This window comes from Salarias fasciatus, chromosome 5, assembly GCF_902148845.1.
Source record: "Salarias fasciatus chromosome 5, fSalaFa1.1, whole genome shotgun sequence".
Taxonomy (NCBI): Eukaryota; Metazoa; Chordata; class Actinopteri; order Blenniiformes; family Blenniidae; genus Salarias; species Salarias fasciatus.
Window position 1 is genome coordinate 13,371,569 of NC_043749.1, and position 17,678 is coordinate 13,389,246.

General features: G+C 42.8%; 1 protein-coding gene across 1 annotated transcript in view; it reads right to left on the bottom strand.

The window, feature by feature from the left end:
• Positions 1-10,072: 10,072 nt before the first annotated feature.
• col7a1 (collagen, type VII, alpha 1) overlaps positions 10,073-17,678 on the bottom strand; it is a 64,608-nt gene continuing 57,002 nt past the window's right edge. The window contains exons 110-118 of the mRNA XM_030091010.1: positions 17,522-17,599; positions 17,029-17,082; positions 16,856-16,904; positions 16,611-16,619; positions 15,248-15,331; positions 14,723-14,848; positions 12,293-12,466; positions 11,663-11,848; positions 10,073-11,573 (exon numbers count right to left, since the gene is read on the bottom strand). Coding sequence (XP_029946870.1) covers positions 11,545-11,573; positions 11,663-11,848; positions 12,293-12,466; positions 14,723-14,848; positions 15,248-15,331; positions 16,611-16,619; positions 16,856-16,904; positions 17,029-17,082; positions 17,522-17,599 — 789 coding nt within the window. The 3' untranslated portion in view covers positions 10,073-11,544. The remainder of the gene's footprint in view (positions 11,574-11,662; positions 11,849-12,292; positions 12,467-14,722; positions 14,849-15,247; positions 15,332-16,610; positions 16,620-16,855; positions 16,905-17,028; positions 17,083-17,521; positions 17,600-17,678) is intronic.

Consider the following 17,678-nt stretch of genomic DNA (forward strand, 5'->3'; position numbering starts at 1 on the left):
GCAGTTGTTTTTAGCTACAGGTGTAAATCACCGTGCAGGCGACACGAGCGTGTGAGATAATGTGGAGAGAGATTTTTACAACATGCAAACACCTGGAGTCTCTCCGGGAAGCAGGGGCAGCTGAGGTCGACTCCTCGCCTTTCAGCAACTATTTAGACGTGTGCTACGAAATTTTCCCATAAGTATATGACTGCAGCCAGTAACCGAAGAACACCGACTGTGCATAAAAGCATAGCTCTGTGTGTGTGGAGATTCATGTATAGTAATTGCAGAGGAACACTGTGTTTGTTTTGGGCTGAAATAAGATACCATAATGACTGTCTGTGTGATCGCTTCCAGATTTTCACATAGTTTTTATGCAGGTTTCTTTTTGCTCTCAGCTCCCCATCACACTGTCATCTTGCCGTCTTTGGAGAGCGCCCTTTTCCGTTCGCTGCAACAGTGCGCCACATATCTCACAGGGCACCTAAGGCAACCTGTGAGCGCACAGCTGCATCTCCTTTTTTTTTTTTTCCTCCATTAAACAGGAAAACTGTAAATTGCCCTCGCTACCTATTTGAATCTCTCTGTGAAAACAGTCAGATACAAATGCTAAGCTAGCTCGTGGTTAGGAGCATCTGCCAAACACCCACATGCCATATGTCTGTGTCACTTAGCCAGGGAGAAATACAGAAAACCATCTAAACATTCGCTCCCAATACGAGACAGCGAATACTTGTAATGTCATGGAGAGGGTTGACTTCTTAACTGAAAAAGAGAAAATACACAGATGCACAGATAGACTCCTGCTGCAAGTTGACTATAGTCTGTAAAGACATATGACATTATTAAATGTTGCAGGGTCCAGATTAAAGCATCAATCACAGCAAGAGTGTGTATTCAAAAAGAAGAGCCAGAATCATGTTCATACATCATGATTCCAAACATTCCTGATGAATTACAAGACATTCAGATTTCTAATTTTGTAACACCTCATGCATTTGTAGTGTGTTCTCCATCAGCTCATCCTTTTTACTGATTTCCTATACTTCCCACAATGCCTTTCACAAACTCTGAGACAAGGGGCATGAACTTGAATTAAAAAGCAGCAACAACAACCACAGCAGACGACGTCAGATTCCTCTCACGAAAATCTAAATAATCTGTGATTCAGTTCACAGAAACTTTGATGGTTTTATTTGCTTTCAAGACAATTTCTCTTTATATTTTTGTCAAATTTCTGTTTAGGATGCTGAGAGCCAAATAACACTGTTCTCTCTGAGGGTCCTATTGTGTTCGAGTGGTGAAGATTAACCGTCGAGCCTCAGCTGCTCCTAAGTTATGTACATTCTACTAATTATTCTCAAGAATAAGCAAAACGAGAAACATGCCATGAGATGATTGTATTTTTCTTTCTAAAACCAGAAGTCTAATTGAATTTCAGTGCCTTCAGGGTTAGGGGGGCTCGGCAGTTATGAACAGTGACCTCTTCTCCATCGGGAGAGATTTCCGCTAAAGACGTCAATAAAGCACAGCTTTATTTCCCCTCTCCGAGGCTTCATTTTTTATTCACAGGCTAGTGATTGTAAAGTATGTACGATCACGTTTCCATAGCGATGTACATATGAAACATTTATTGGCGCAGTCAAATGCACCGGCTGTACCCTTTGTAGTGAGGATTATTGAGTCCATCGACATGTCCTGTCTGTTCAGCAGGAAGGGAATCTCTGTCCCTGTCTGAGCAAAGTCAGTTCCATAAGTCAGGAGCTGGAGTCTGGAATGGCTTCAGTCAATCCAGAGAGGACGGGGTTGATGCCTTCAGAACAGGGGTCACCAACTCCAGAGAGCACAGGTCCCGCATGGTGGTGAAGCTCATTACTATGGTTTGTTAGGAGGACTGGAGTTTGTCACCCTTGCTTTAGAAGTTCCACACAAATTCATGCATGACCAAAACAATCAAAAGAGCAGATTAATAGTGTCTACATGTTCATCTCATGCTAAGATGAGTACGTACCGTACAGCATTTCATACTCCATGCAAACATTATTTGGACATTGCAGTGATAAAAACACTTCTGTTGTTGTTTGTTCGTTAATAAAAAAAAAAGTCCACAGCACCTCCTAACTCCATGTCGTACAAATAAGTCTGCTCAAAATGTAACTGCAAATCATTTGTACAGGTATATAAAGGTGGATGAAAGAGTTAAAAGACCAGGTCTTTGGAATATATGAATGTCATCTGAGAGCTGAGATATTTCTGTTTGAAACATCAATGTTCATGTTCTGATGAGTCTGGAGGCATCTTGATTTGTTCCTCTGGAGATCATAAATGTCTTTGCAAAATGTATTGCTAATCAGTGTCACAGTGTGTGAGGTGTGTGGCCAGTGGAGATGGAAAAACACTGGCACCAGCTGTGCTGACACTATTTACACTTCATGCATTCAGACTGAATACTTGTCCAATCAGTTTTGAAGATACATAAATTTCCATTCTTTTGCTATTATTCTTCAATTTAGTAGTAATTTTTACTCAGAACACAAACAACTTCAGCAAACGAGGCTGACAGAAGGGATAATTACCTTCTCTGCTTTCTGTAAAGCTTTAAAGGCTGAATTTGAAGCCTGTCATGTAATGAAGGCTTGTTTAAGAGGTGATTTATATTCAGACACAGTTAGGTCTGCCCTTGAATTTGACGGAAACATCCCGTGGACACGACCTTATAGCTGACCTTATTACAGTATGCTGAAAAGATGGCCAGCTGGAGTGTCGCATAAAACGGAGACTGTGTAAATTAAAATGTCACGACGTCTCACTGTGTCACCTACTGACTCAGCTTCGCTTCCTGCTCAAATGAAAACCACTTGAACGCAAGTGGCAAGATTGAGCTGATACATCTGAGAGAGGAGGAAGCAATAAAACCATGTGAACAAGAGAGTTTAAATTCACTGAATTATGAATGACGAAGCGTAAGCAAGGTGAAGTACCACAGTTTTTTTTTTTAAACAGCTAAAGCTGTGAGTTGAGACAATATTCATGCAGGAAATGAGAACGCTAACCTCTACACTGTTCAGCCTGATGACTATGAGCTGCATGAGATGAAACAGGGAGGGAAAGAAAGCTGAATAAAAGAAAAATATGCTGTAAAAAAATCTATCTTTGTGAAGCTTCTGTGGTTTGACAAATTGACCTTGAGCTGAGGCTTGCAAGAGGAGAGGCAAATGCTGAGCCATGGACATGGAGCAGACAGAGGATTATGGGTGAGGAGGAGCAAGGAAGACAGCCAATAAAGAGAAGTAAAGAAAAAGGAAGGGGGAGAGAGGAAATAAAACAGATAAAAAGCAAAGGGGGACAAAGAGAAGAAGCAACAACAAAAACATCTTCAGTAGGTATTTGACCAGAGTCCAGCCAATTACAGTCCTGCATTATGAATGAGGAAAAACAAAATTACCTTTTGCGAGCACAAAGATGGGGAAGCAGGTCGCAGGCGGGCTGCTCGCTAAATGCCACCTCTGAAGTGTTCGTTAGAGCTCCTGGTGTTCTGCCTGGGAAGGGGGGTAGGCTGACATCTTGCTTTAGCCTCTCATTAGTGCATCCAGGAAGTGGTCCTGCTCAGCGGGTCTGATATTGAACTCGTCACCCTGAGTGTGTGACCCACCACAGCTGGTCAGCCATGTTTAACTGGCAGGTGGGTGGAACTGCGACTTATGTTTTCAGTGCGGCGTGCCCACAGTGAGTCCGCTGGCTGCGGCGGTTCAAATAAGTCTAATGGGCTGTGAAATGAGTTTTATCTCTGCACACAACATGGCTTCAGAACCACCGTGGACCATGGGGTCTCCAGAGAGGCTGGGTCTGGGAAATGCATTTTTATTGTAAATTGCAAACAATCCAGCCTTTTCGGTTAAGAAAACCTTCATTGTTTGATTGCAGGATATTTTTGTCCCGTCGTGCACACGCGGGCTCAGGTGTCCTGCATGGCTTCACATCCACCGGTGCTCCCGCAGTCAAATTCAGTCAAGACATTTGAGGTTTGACTGAAGCACAAAGGGACTGAGTGATGGATGGGAGATGAGACGCTCACTGACCTGTCACTTCAACCTTCCCCCCTCGCCCGGCTTCAAGTCCCACACCCTTCCTTTCCTGACCTCTGCGCATGTGGTCCGCTCCCCCCGTGCAGCCTGTGACATCCATGGCTCCTCTGTTCCTCATTCAGCCTGTCACTTACCGTTCCGTCTCCGCTCGGCAGCACCTGACTTCTCCGGCACAGCGGCAGACCCCGCTTTACCCGACCTGCATGCTGAAACACTACAGTCATCATATTGAACATTTTATATAAGCTGCCGCTACAAATTGCTATCTGTGTTTGTCTTTTTTTTTTTAGTGGAGCCTCGGGGCTCCATTTGATTCACAGGGAAGATATTACTTGAAGCCCACCAGATATAATGTGCTGAATAACAGAGATGGAGCCCTGGAGCCCAGTAATCCAAACCGATACATCGTCTCAGACAGCTTTCACACGGCCGTCTCACAGACGAGGAGGAAATAGCATTTGGTCTCATCTCACCAGTCTTCTTCCATCTCAACGGAAAGACAGTTTGACAGAGTCAATCGTCCCTTTTCCGTGTGTGCAGAAGTTAAGTTCTTACACAATTCTTATCAATCTGAAGTGTCAGCACATTTAAACGATTATGAAAATACAGTGTTAAATTGAAGATTACGATCTTTCAGAGCCATTTCCTGGAATAGACAACAACTAAAACAGAAGTGAAGAGTGAGGACGGCCCAGGCCACGTCAGGAAAAGAAATGTGAACGGCAAGAGGACTTCCAAGGCTGTCTGGCAGCTCTTTTCTGTAGTGTAAAGAGGCCAGAGGTCAACAGAGAGCGCTCATCTTTCAGAAACTGCGGGGACACTGCTGATAACTCGAGCAGACCGAGAAAGAGAAGGCTTGTGGAGTCAAAGAGCTGCACAGAAATGAAACAGATAAAAAAGAAAAAAAAACTGCCCAATGTTGGTTAGGATTTGCTCTGAACCCCTGCAGCAGATAAGACTGGTGTAGAAGATGGATGGATGTCTTATCTCTACACTGATCAACACTGGAAATTGTAAATGCTTTTCATTCATGATAAAAAATGTTTCAATTTTCCAAATCATGTAAATTTCAGTATTCCAATGTTGATTAAGTATTTTCCATTTAGTCATAAATAGAATAAGTGCAAGGTTTAAACAACTTCTGCCTTCATGGGTGATATTTAGAGCCAAGTTCTGATGAGTTGCATCAGCCAGTTGTGTGTTGAGGTACTTTTTTCCTGAAGAAGATTGTTGACATTTAGAGACACCTGGGGATCTTGCTTACTTTTGAGTATGGAGGTGGGGGTCAGTGAGTTAATGTCCTCATTGGAAGATGCCCAAGCTGAGCTGTATTTGTCTCACCACAGTGTTCAGTGAGGAGACAGACTACCGTGATGAAGAGATGATGATGTCTAATAAAGGATTATTTAAAACATGGTGTTAATGGTGAAGGAGACAGTCACAGACAAGGAGCGCAGAGATGCTTAAAAAAGTACAAATCTCATGTCATGGCAGGTTTGAGTGGCCATGATAGAAATAGAGGTGCAGGCCTCTGAATGACAGCGTAAAGAGATGAGGAATGGCATATGTTAATTCAGGCTTAAACGCCTGAGATATCCCATGAGAGGCCTATAATAATGCTGAGGCACTGTGACACTCAGGTGGCCTCGTCTCATCACTGCCATAATGAAGAGAATATGCTAAATAGCTGAGTCATCTGCTGGACGAAAAAAAAAAATAAACCAAGTCAAAACACCATGGTCGTGAAGAAGTAAGACATAAGAGAAATTAGAGGATTTGGGAGGAGGGAGTCCTGGACGTTAAGTTCATCCATGACCTTTATTTTGAAGGCTCTCTCTGAAGCTTGAGATTTTGCGAAGCACATAATTTTACACAAATATGCCATACACAATGAACTGGACCAAAAATCAGGAGAATATGCAGTGAACCAAGATATGATCTTGTGCAATACCCGTTTCTAATTGAAACTGCGCTTCGTGAAAGTTCCCGGTGCGGCGAGGAGCAGAGAGGCCAGCCTGAACTCTCAGATCAATAGACTGAATAAATGCTTAGACTGGCACAAATGCAAGTACTCAAGTGAAAGACTTACAGGACAGAGAGAAGTCATGATTCCCAGCTTACACCGACAAAAACCCAGGAGATTGAATGGCTTAAACACAGAGTTAGAGCATTATATGAACTGTCTGCGAAAAGTATACTTGCTGTGTGATATTTTAGAGATTTTGTACTTCTCACTCACCTACAAGACAGTGTCACACAAGTGGTTCCTTGGTTTTGTCTGATAAGCGATGCGAGCAGGCAAGTAGGATACAAACACAGATAGAAGTGATACGGATCGTATGCTAATACAGCTGAGAGGGTAAAAGTGAGATTGAGCACATTTCTAGCATGTTTCATTGCTATAGCAACAGCCTTTGTACTTGTGGAGGGAAGTGGGTGGCAGGAAAAAAAGAGCAAGAGTGAGAGGACTGTTGGAGGGAGACACTTTGGCATGCTCCTCTCTCCTGGCGAGAGTTTTTACCAATCCAGCTTCTGCCAGCCCGAGACCCCGGGGCTTTCAACAGTCAAGGTCACTGAAGAGGAAAAAGGAACAACTCCTCAACGTGCTTCTGCATACTTTTCATCCAAGAGGGGCGGCGAGCGGCGAGCGGCGGTTCTGGCTCAGGAAGCCAGACGGAGTCACTGTTGTGTGTGCAGCGTGTGCGGTATTGTCCTCAAGACCCACTACAGAAGGATCACAGTCAGTTGAAGCTGTAGCCTTGAAAGGTCATGGATCCAGAAACAAAAAAGATTAATGACTCTTTTGTCTTTTTAAACTGGAAGGATATTGTTTGGAAAAATGTCTAGTTTACCGTTTAAAAGGCTGTCATCAACAACTCGTTTACTAAACGTTGACACTATTCATATACATGCAGGCTCTCCCCTCTTCTGTATGCACAGACTCATGATGTCGGTGATGCTTTATGATGAGTTCAAGTTTTTCGTGCCAGCAGCGGCGCGCCTGTTATGGTGGGAATTACTACAGCATCAATACAGCTCAGCACATAAACGCAGCGCGACGAGCACTTAGTTCGTATTAAATTACAGCGCGGAGCATCCCGCATTCACACAGGCATTAGCATAAGTCTGTGAAGGACAACCTTGAGTTGCAAAAATCAGAGTGTGTATGTGTGTGTGTGTGTCTGTTTGTGTTCTGAAAGAGAGCCCTCAGGACCCTGAGAGGTAACAGAGTGAATATCAAATTAGTTATGGTTATTAAAGCGTCCCCTGTCTGGTAGAGCCGCAATTTTGCAGACAATCTTCCACATGCATGCCCTCCAACATGCAAACGCACACACGCGCACACACACACACACACACACACACACACACACACACACACACACACACACACACAAACATACACAGAGCTGCCAGTTTCACGTCCTTTCAGAGACTTGTGATACTACTCTAAAAGCCTTCTGTAAAGCAGCTGAAATCAACGAAGGATGCTATTTTTAGGAATATGTAAAATGTATCTGTAGCACATGCATCATGATGAAACACGTGTGTGTGTGTGTGTGTGTGCCAGTAAGCGCTCACACATTCACCCACACACACAGACAACCATACACATAACAGATAAAAGAGATCAGGCCGACTGAGTGGAAAAACAAGGAACAGATTTCATAGCTAATACATTAGTAAATTCGTGGGGATGTTGTGAGAGGTTTAGTGTTTGAGTGAAACAAAGCAATTCCAAAAATCCCGACATGTTTGCATAAGTCGGCGTGGAGGATGGGGCTTTAGTGTTCAGCGTCAGAACAAGCAAAGACACCCTCTGCTGTTTTGCATCTTACAAGCTACGAACAAAGACTGGCTGCGGCGGAGGAATTTTAATGCTCTCTTTAGTTGAAGGAAAAACTTTCACCACTTTATTTGATGTTAATTTATCTTAAGCAGTACAAGAAGGCGGCCACCTCAGCCTTAATGAGACTCAGTTCATTTTGATAAAACAAAATCTGTCTGATCTTGCATCTGGAGAGCACTCTGCAGGAGCACCCAAGTACATCCAGTGGGCTCAGATTTGACATAACAGCTATAATTTGGTTGATGGTACATCACTCAGCATCCGTAGACAACTCTTCCTGCAGAAGACTTCACCATTTTTCTCCATGTGCTGGTGAGTGGCTGCTTTTAAATGTTCCGCTAATTTCGACAGACTTTAGGAAAACAGCCTTCTCATATTCTGCGCCCTGCTCACATCTTCAAGGTAAAAACATCTTCAATCTAACAATTACATTCATTAATGATCTTTAGAGTATAAAAATATCCAGTGACGGAGGGCCCTCCACCCTTGAATTGCAGTCTTTCAGTATTTTAGTTCATTTTTACATAAAGGAACATGACACATATTCAATGTTTGTAGTCTCAGTGTGAATTTTGCTGGTAAATCAAATAAATCTAAATTAGAATTTTTCAGCTTTTCTGCAATTGAGATATTTTAATTAAAGGCTTTAAAACAATTACTGCAGTGATGAAGGGTAAAAGGGAATACTAACGTTTGAGACATTGAAAGCAGGTTATAGGTTATAATTCACCTTGAATTTATTAAGTAACTGGAAAGTTCACTTTAAATTTGATGCTTATATTCAATCAAAGGTCACTTTCTCTAAGCGTGACTGCAGCCTATAGTGAATATAGACTTTCCAGGTGGACGTCAACTGTTCAGAGGAAAACAGATTCCAGATTTTTGAAGTCTGGTGTCGACTCTAAGATAAACAGCTCCTCTCCACAGACTGGAGGTGGTCGACAAAAAGACCAAGAGTCATATTTTAACTCTGTGTTCAGGTTGGGAAACCTTTTGGTATCCCTTCTAAGCAAATGAACTGTATTGTCACATAAAGTGCAGAATTAATGGTGTATTTCTTTCATCTTCTACGTTGAAAAAGGTTTGACTCAGTTGGAAAGCTTTCAATTATCAATGCAAAGCAGAGATGACACCATTATTCTGCCAAGTTCAACACTGAAAACTGACGATAAACAAAACCAGCCTTCAGATAAAATGTCACAATTACTCATTAAAAAAAAAAAAAAAAAAAAAAAAATCAGTATCCTAGTTTGATGGCTGTTTTGTGTGACACTGTCCATCGCCTGAGTAGTTTGAAGCCTTTTCCACCCATTCATCTTTCAGTCCACAATCACTGTCAGCCCGTCACGATCATGTCCTTGCTGCCACAGTGTTGGTAATTTGTTAAAGTTGTCACACGGTCCCCGTCAACACGCCCCGGCCCACAGAGCAAGGCGAGGAGCCGGCCGAGGTAACTTTTGAAATTAAGTAATGGCGCAGGATCGGGGCAGCGAGTCGATAAACCTGTGTGAGGCCGGCGGAGGTGCGACGAGGCTGATAGGGAATCAGTGTGTCTCAAAGCAAGGGAAATCAACCGAGGGCAGAGAGCATGGAGAAAAACCGAGGGAGGAGGAGGAGGAGTCGTGGCCAACAAGCAGAAAATGCTCTCATTAATAAAATGTGCTGATGAAATTAGAACGTCTAATCAGTCACACACACCTACTCTCCCTCTCTCTCGCTCTCTTTGGCTCACACGTGCACTCTTAATTTCACATCTCATTCTCTCATGCCTCAAATTGAATTTATTGGAAATATATTCTTGTCGGTATATCAACAGACAAATCACATTAAGAAAGATTAAAGAGTCAGAGCTGTGCGTTCGCGAAAAAGGTCAAGGGGACAAAACATGTTTTAAAATGTTCATTGAATGTGATAAGAGCTCCAAAACCTTTAAAAGACATTTCAGAGGGCACAGCAGATTAAACAAGGCGTCTTCAAAGTGTCGCAGCGCTTCAACTACTTTGCATTGAATACTGAACTTCCTGTTTTTAACATTTTTCCCCCTCACACACTTTACAAACTACTGTATTGTTGATGCACAGCAGGCAGAAAATGAACTCAAATAATACACAAACGTTGTTTTTAACCAGACCTTTGGTTTATTACAAATGCTTATTAAAATGTTTGATAATACTACAGATCTTGTACCACACAACAGCAAACTCACACCTTCAACGGACAGTATAAAAAATACCTTTAAAAATAGCACCTTTTCTCTGACAGGTAAACATGCAGTCATGACAAGTAACTCAACTTCCCCCTGATTAAAAAATTAACAAAACAAAAAAACAGTATGTACAAAATATTGCCAGATATGTTGTGCTCGATTCTTCATATTAAATAGAAATGTTTATATTATATCCATATTCTTAATTCTACATATTTTTGCTTGCATGGCTCTTTCAGTATAGAAAAGCTTTGGAAGATTTTTTTGGGGGGGAAATGTTGCACAAAGACAATGAGAAAACTTGCCATTTGATCAATGCCATGATTTTATAAAGCAAAAAAAAAAATCTCATGATAAAATTTTAATTATATTTTGGAAAAAAAGAAAAAAAAAAGAAAATAAATGTGGATGGAAGTCATTGTAATTCCTGAGGCGCATGCAGCGCAACGGCGGTCACATAAAATTTAAAATTTATAATTTATTTAAAGACTTGAACATACACGCTTTGTGTTTGTACCTCAGGCTTCTTTTCTTTAATACAGCAAAAAGTTTTTGATTCATTTACTTATGTGTCAAACATCTGTGACGTAGTTGTAGAATTCATAAGAAGTTAAATTCCTCTGTTGTATTGGACCGAGTCTTTTTCCTGAAACGTAGCACTCAAGACATGATCTACAAAAAGAAATGTATGAACATAAATACAAAACTCTGAATTTATGAACAATTTATCCCTAGGAAAAAACAGGAAGTACATTTTTTCCCCTCTGAATATTGACACTGAACTCATTACTTTTCTACTTATTCCTTTTCAGTCTTGATGAATCATCGGTGTTTTAGTAGCACTCAACATCTCGCCCTACACAGTCGAGGGCGGCAGCATTGTTACTTTGGGTTTCTGTAATAAGGACTTGCAGGTTATTGGCCTCCTGTCCCACCTGGAGGATCATGGGATCACACTGCTGCTCTCTTCTCTTGCACTCATGCTCGGATATTCCGGACTCCCTGGAAACATGCCCAAAATAATACCTGAAAATTGCAAAATGCACCAGATCTTAATAACCATCAAGTTATAGGAACATATTAAAGCTTCAGGAACTTGAACTTGGCGAGTTGGTAAATCTGTCCAATCCATGTTCGTATGCATATATTAGTCTTCTTACCAGTGTCCCACATGAACTGAACATATAAGCTACTCTACTTGCTCAAGTAAATATGGTCTTCAGTGTGCAAATGCTAAACAGTCTGTATTTGCAAGGAGGCATTCTTATTTCCCCCCCTTTTTTTTGGAGTAACATTTGTTGGGTTTGAAGAAGCAATAAATAAACAAAATCAAATAAAATCACTGACATTTGACACAATATTGATCTATAAAGGCCATATAAATGCTAAGATTCCTGCGGGAGGGGAGGAGTTGGCCACTATCATCGTGCTGTCTTCAGCGGATGAGAACCTGCACGAGAGATCATTGAGTTTGAATGAGCTTAACACCTTTGTGCGACTTTCAGGTGTGTTCGTTTTGTCGTATTTTTGTTGTTTTACCTTTGGCCTCTTGTAGGCAGGCCTCCTCACACTCCTCCAGGTGGAGGAAGCGGTTGTCGTTTCCTTCGCAGCCGCTGTAGATGAAGGGCCTGCAGGCTTGGACTTGGCTGTTGAAGTACCAGCGCAGAGTGTATCGTCCGCAGCTCCCCTCCTCCATGGACAGCAGGCAGATGTCTGCTTGAGCTGCTGCAAACAGACACGTGTGAGAAAGTGTGCATGCGTACGCACACGGACCGGAGGAGAAAAAAAAAGAAAAAAAAAAAAGAAGGCAGGACTGGCACGAAGGAGCAAATGCAGAGCGGCAATAAGATGAATCACGGCCTCGAAACGAGCACTCACAGTAACTGACAACATCCATTTATTTCAATACTTATCATGCAAAGTAATACATTAGAAAGCACTTTAATGGCATTCTTAGCTCTTATCTTGCCCTATTTTGATAAATGCATGCATCTTTATTCATACATGGTAAATACAGTATGCAAAACATAACCTCAAGCTAATCCACATTATAATAAATACAAACGAACAGCAACAATGCAGCCGGAGACACACAAGGAGCACCAGACACCAGACAGGCAGGAATAACCCTGAAGCGATCCCCAAACCGGACGGTAGCAGCTGGTTTACCTTCCCCTGTGACTGTCCTCTTGGACCTGACTGATTTGGGCTTGACTGCTTTCAGAGGTGTAACTTTGGCTTTTTTCTGACCAGCAACTGTTGCTGTATTCTTAACGTCAGCACTCGCTGATTTATTTGGTCCGACACTGACTGTTTTTTCAGATTCCTTTTTGACAACCTCTCCTGAGGATGCACACGCAGAGAGAGAGAGAGACAAAAAATTCACACACACACACACACACACACACGCACAGACAAAGAGAGAAATCACAAACAGCAGTGATTAGTTAAAAACAGAGAAGAGGAAGACATTAACATGATGACAGGGTAAATCTCAAGATCACCAAAGGTATGAGAGGTCACCAACTCAGCATGATGAGCTCCAGAAATACTCTGGATAGTCTCACCAACACGACTGGAGCTCAAGATCAAATGGAAACACAACTGGGACAAATCTGATGCACTTTGAGTTCATCACACAAATCAGAAACGTCTGTGGGATCTATTATAACCAGGTGTTGTGTCACAGTCCTCTGCTTTACAGAACAACAGTGGCAGAAATAAAGTTTTGCTCCTTTTCAGTTGGTTCACTCGGAACAACATATCCAGGGTGTAATTTAAAGCGATACTTCAACATTTTGGCAAATTGGCCCATTTAGCGCAATTATTTAGTCATTTCGAACAGCATACTTACTTTTTTGTGAGGGTGAGCTGTTGTTTATCCAGAGGTGAGTCGGGGAAGGTTTTCAGGATGGACACAATGGAGGTGAACAGTATTTTTGTTCCCCCTTGTCAAACTCATCAAATACAAAATCCAACAACCCCAAAACACTTTGGTGGACACGTTATGATCCGCACATTCACTACGCTGTGGAACACCAACAAATAATATTGTAGCGTTACGACACTGAAGCAAACACTGGGAACTACTTTTTCTTTTGAAATCACTACGCCCAGACGCCATGTTTAGTAAGTAGTTCTGTCTTAGCAATCTTCGCATAAACAACTCAGTCTGGTAATTTTGCATTAATATTTCACAGCGTAGTGAATGTGCGGATTATAACGTGTCCACCAAAGTGTTTTGGGGTTGTTGGATTGTGTATTTGATGAGTTTGACGAGGGGGAACAAAAATACCGTTCACCTCCATTGTGTCCGTCCTGAAAACCTTCCCCGACTCACCTCTGGATAAACAACAGCTCGCCCTCACAAAAAAAGTAAGTATGCTGTTCCAAATGACTGAGGAATTGCGCTAAATGGGCTAATTTGCCAAAATGTTGAAGTATCGCTTTAAACATTTTAAACCTGAATGTATAAATCTGCTTTCCTGGAATATGAACAATATCTTCAGAAAGAGGAGATCCAGGGAAGAGAGTGAGAAACTGGGAGTGAACAGGATGACGATAGTACAGACGTGGCCATCGAGGTTGCCAGTCACTGTGGTCTGTAGCTGTGTGGGCTACGGGTCCTCCACCACTATTATCACCAGCAATGTCCTTCACATGAGGTCGGGTCAGTTCACACAGAGCCTCCATAGCACAAATTAATCCATGCATAAAACTGCAAATGTATATGTGCATGCGGTCAAAAATAGATGTATGGCGTAGGTTCTAGTTGACATCGTACTTCCTCTCGGGGGTGAGTGGCAGTATCATGAGTGTGAGAGGGCTGGAGGCTTTCTTGACTTTCAGATCTCATCTGAAGGTGACGCTCGTTAAACTCCATTATCGAACTTCAAGGAGAATCACTGTGGCTGCAGTGTTGTGATTAGACCATAAAGACTTCTGTGTGCGCTCCATACAGATAAGAGACAGTGTTCAGCATGTTATTGTCTACATGGCTTCCTCTGGAAACGGGCTGAATCAGGATAATTAAATAACAACAACAAAATAAACTCTGTCCAAAAAGCACCAAGTTGAGTCGCTCAAGATGGAGAGAAGGTGATTTTATCACAAGACAGCAGCCTTTCTGGCGTCTCCACCCACAAATGTACCCATAGCAAATCCAAAACTGGACGTTAACTGATCATGAGACACAAAGCCCATTAAAAAGACAAAACTCTTCAAATCAGCGATCTGTGACAGGACAGAGCTAAGTAACTAATATTTATATTACTTGGCATTTGAATACATGCCTCAAGACAAGAACAATGTATTATTTGTGTGATACTGACTGAATTGATGTTTGGAAATCGAGCTCCTTTCTCATATTTTTGCCCCCTGTAGGCTTTTCTATGTTTTCACTGTGGGCACATTTATTCATAGAAAAAACAACGACACGACATTAAGACCCAGTGTGACACATTTCTTTTGAGGCGAGGACAAGGGTTAAGTTCCAAACAGAAAGAATAAACATGTTTTTCACTTCTCAAAATGTAGGACACCCAGCTGTGCTGCTCCACCACCTCGCTACACGACACCAGTATGAAACACACACAGTACCGTCACTCTGGTTGGCGGACGGAGTGAAGTAGAGCAGCTCCTCCAAGGGGTCATCGTAGGCCTCGATGGAGTAGATGTGCTCATAGTCTGGGTCATTGGTGTTCACCACCACCCGCAGCTCGCGCCCTGCAAGAGAAGCAGCAGCCACACAAGACACACGGGCATCTTTCACTTTCATCCGATGACCTCTGGCCTCCGGACTGAAAGAGAAGTCTCGACTTTTTTTTCCGTTTTTGCCTCACTACAAAAAGCCTCCAAAAAACAGGCAAAGGAAGTGATTTCAGATAAAAGAGATACCGCATTTCTGTGTTTGTATCGTTATCATCGTTGATATCACGAGACCAAAAATGGCATTTATAAGTGGGAACAAATGGAGTTCTCTGTTTTCTTGATGAGAAAACCACCCAACGCTCAGAGGTCTCCAAATGCCACGCCACTTCTGAAAACCTGTTTGTTAGGGACAGACACGAAGACAGGCGAACGGACGGACATCGAAAAGCAGAGCGGCGGGAAGGAGGCACTCACCCTCTTCACCCTTCAGTACCAGTTGTTGCTCTGGTGCAGGCCGAGCCCTTACCCCGGGCTGGGGCCGAGAGTCTGTGCCTGAACCTGAGAGAGCCAGACGGGGCGGGAGGCAAACACAGACGCCGAGAGAGCAGAGGAGGGATTCAGAGGGCGGGAGGGACCAGGTGTGTTACACAGGAGGGAGGAAGGAAGGGGGTGGGTGGGGGGGGGGGCGGATAAGCAAAATGATGAAAAATAAACAAACAAAAAGAAAAGCCAGAACATTTTAGTAGTAAAAACTTGTGGACGCATGAGCTTGCAACAACCCCTGAAGCACCACAGACGTCATCCCGCCACTCCAACACAGACACCTGCTGAAAGGATCCGGCACGTTTCTGTCAGACTGCTCAACACGAGGCGGTCTTCAGGAAACCTGCTGTAATCCTTTAATGACTTCAGTCACTGCTGTGGACACGCGTGTTACTTGAGCTGTTCGGCCTGACTGCTTAGTAAAATCAGTGTGATATGAAAGACAAGAAAAATACCATCACTGAGTTATTCTTCATGGACTTCCTGTCGTGAACAGTATGGGCTGGCTATGAGCAAATAATTGAAATAATAAGAGAGCAAAAGTGCTCTCTAGCTATCAATAAGTCAGAACTGAGGAGAAAATGCTTCAGTAAAACCGATGTATTGAGGACAGCTGTGGTAAAGAGGCCTGGCACACGCCAGTGTGTGGTGGTGTGCGGCAAATATTTTTCATCTGCTCTGGAGGTAATAACTCCCAAATTAAAGCTGAAATCTGCGCATGAAGCTGAAATGCTGAAAATTATGACAATGTCCAAACATTTATCTTTTCCTCCCGCAGCTGTACTTTGGTGTGGTTGTGCACTGAATAACGGCTCCTCAGACAACAAACTTCAAACTTTCAGAACGTGGAGCTACTGAGGTTATTATCAAGTCAAATTTTTCACAGTTTGCTTTAACGCATTACGAATGTTTACAGCTCAAAGGAACTAAAGAGCTTTTAGAAAGGAAATGAGGAAAAAACTACACTGATATTGAATCGCTAATGAATTTTACACTGCGCTCTAAGAGAGGAGAGCTTACTCTATTTTGTGTGCAAAACAATGAATGAATGGCGCACTTCACTTATTCCACAGGGCACAAGCAAGATGCTCGACTACGGAAAAGCACTTCAGCTTTTATAAATGGATAGAACTCCGAATGGTTATAGCTTCAGATTCTGTAGCAGCATAAGTGGCACAGTTCACGTCGGTGACTCATGCTAAACTGCAGCCCTTCTGGCCACGTTTTCTTCTTCTTTTTTCTTTTCTTTCTTTTTCTTTTTTTTTTTTTTGCAGCAGTTGAGCGTCTCACTCACCTCCACACGCTGAGGATCGGGGCAGATGGACAAAAAGGTGGGGAAGAGAGAGAGAGAGAGAATAATAAAGGTCAGTGTGAGAAGAGTCACAGCCCGGATGCCAATCTCTAAGCTCTCTTCAATTATCCTGCCTGGAGAGTTCAGCTGAGGCTGTGGCTCTAATGTGCAGCGATCACCGTCTTGAAGTTCAAGATGAGGACAGCGCCGTCATAAATTAGCAATGCACGCCGCGCGAAAACACTCACCACAGTGCTGATTCATCTCTGTGCGCACGTACTCTCTGATCTCATACTCCTGAATTCAAAATAAAGGGAGAAACACACATAAAAAACCGGGGCTGAGCATCAGCTCCCTGAACCTGTCTGTCCTGTTGGTGTGACTTCCGATTATGTCCCGCGGTAAAAGATCAAGCACTGACCGTCATGCCCGGCTCTCCCCTGTCTCCTTTGGCTCCATCTGGGCCCATCTCTCCCTGCAACACGGACAGGTATCAGGACACGGACCGTCCACAAAGGGGTTTGAATCTCATGAATACATTAGGCTGAGACCAGCTGCAGCACATGAAATCATTCCACAGCTAAAATGGAAGGTTAAATCAGCAATTGTCCCGCACGTCATTTGTACAGGCATGTCGCATTGAACTGGCAGCATCTCGCAGAGAATCGCAAACAAAAACCATTTGTCTGTGAGTTTATATCCCCACTATTTGGTACACAGAATTTTAACTTTTGTAAAAGAAGCTTTGCTGAAAAACTCTAATTCCACTGTCGTATTGAATTCTGTTTATTTCCCAGGAATAGCAGAATTCCCTCAGGAAGCAGTTTCCCATTTGGAACGGATGCCAAGAAAGCAATCAAGTGGAAAAAAAAAAAGAAAAGAAGAAAAAAAAAAGAAACAATCCTGACACAAACCTGATCTCCTCGTTCCCCTGGGATCCCTGGTATCCCGCGAGGGCCCACCATGGCCGGACCGATCGGACCCCTCTCTCCCTGTCACACAGGCCAGACAGCATTACAGCTCCCAGCAAATTTATACCAAACGGAAAACATCAGTGTTAGGGCTTCTGTG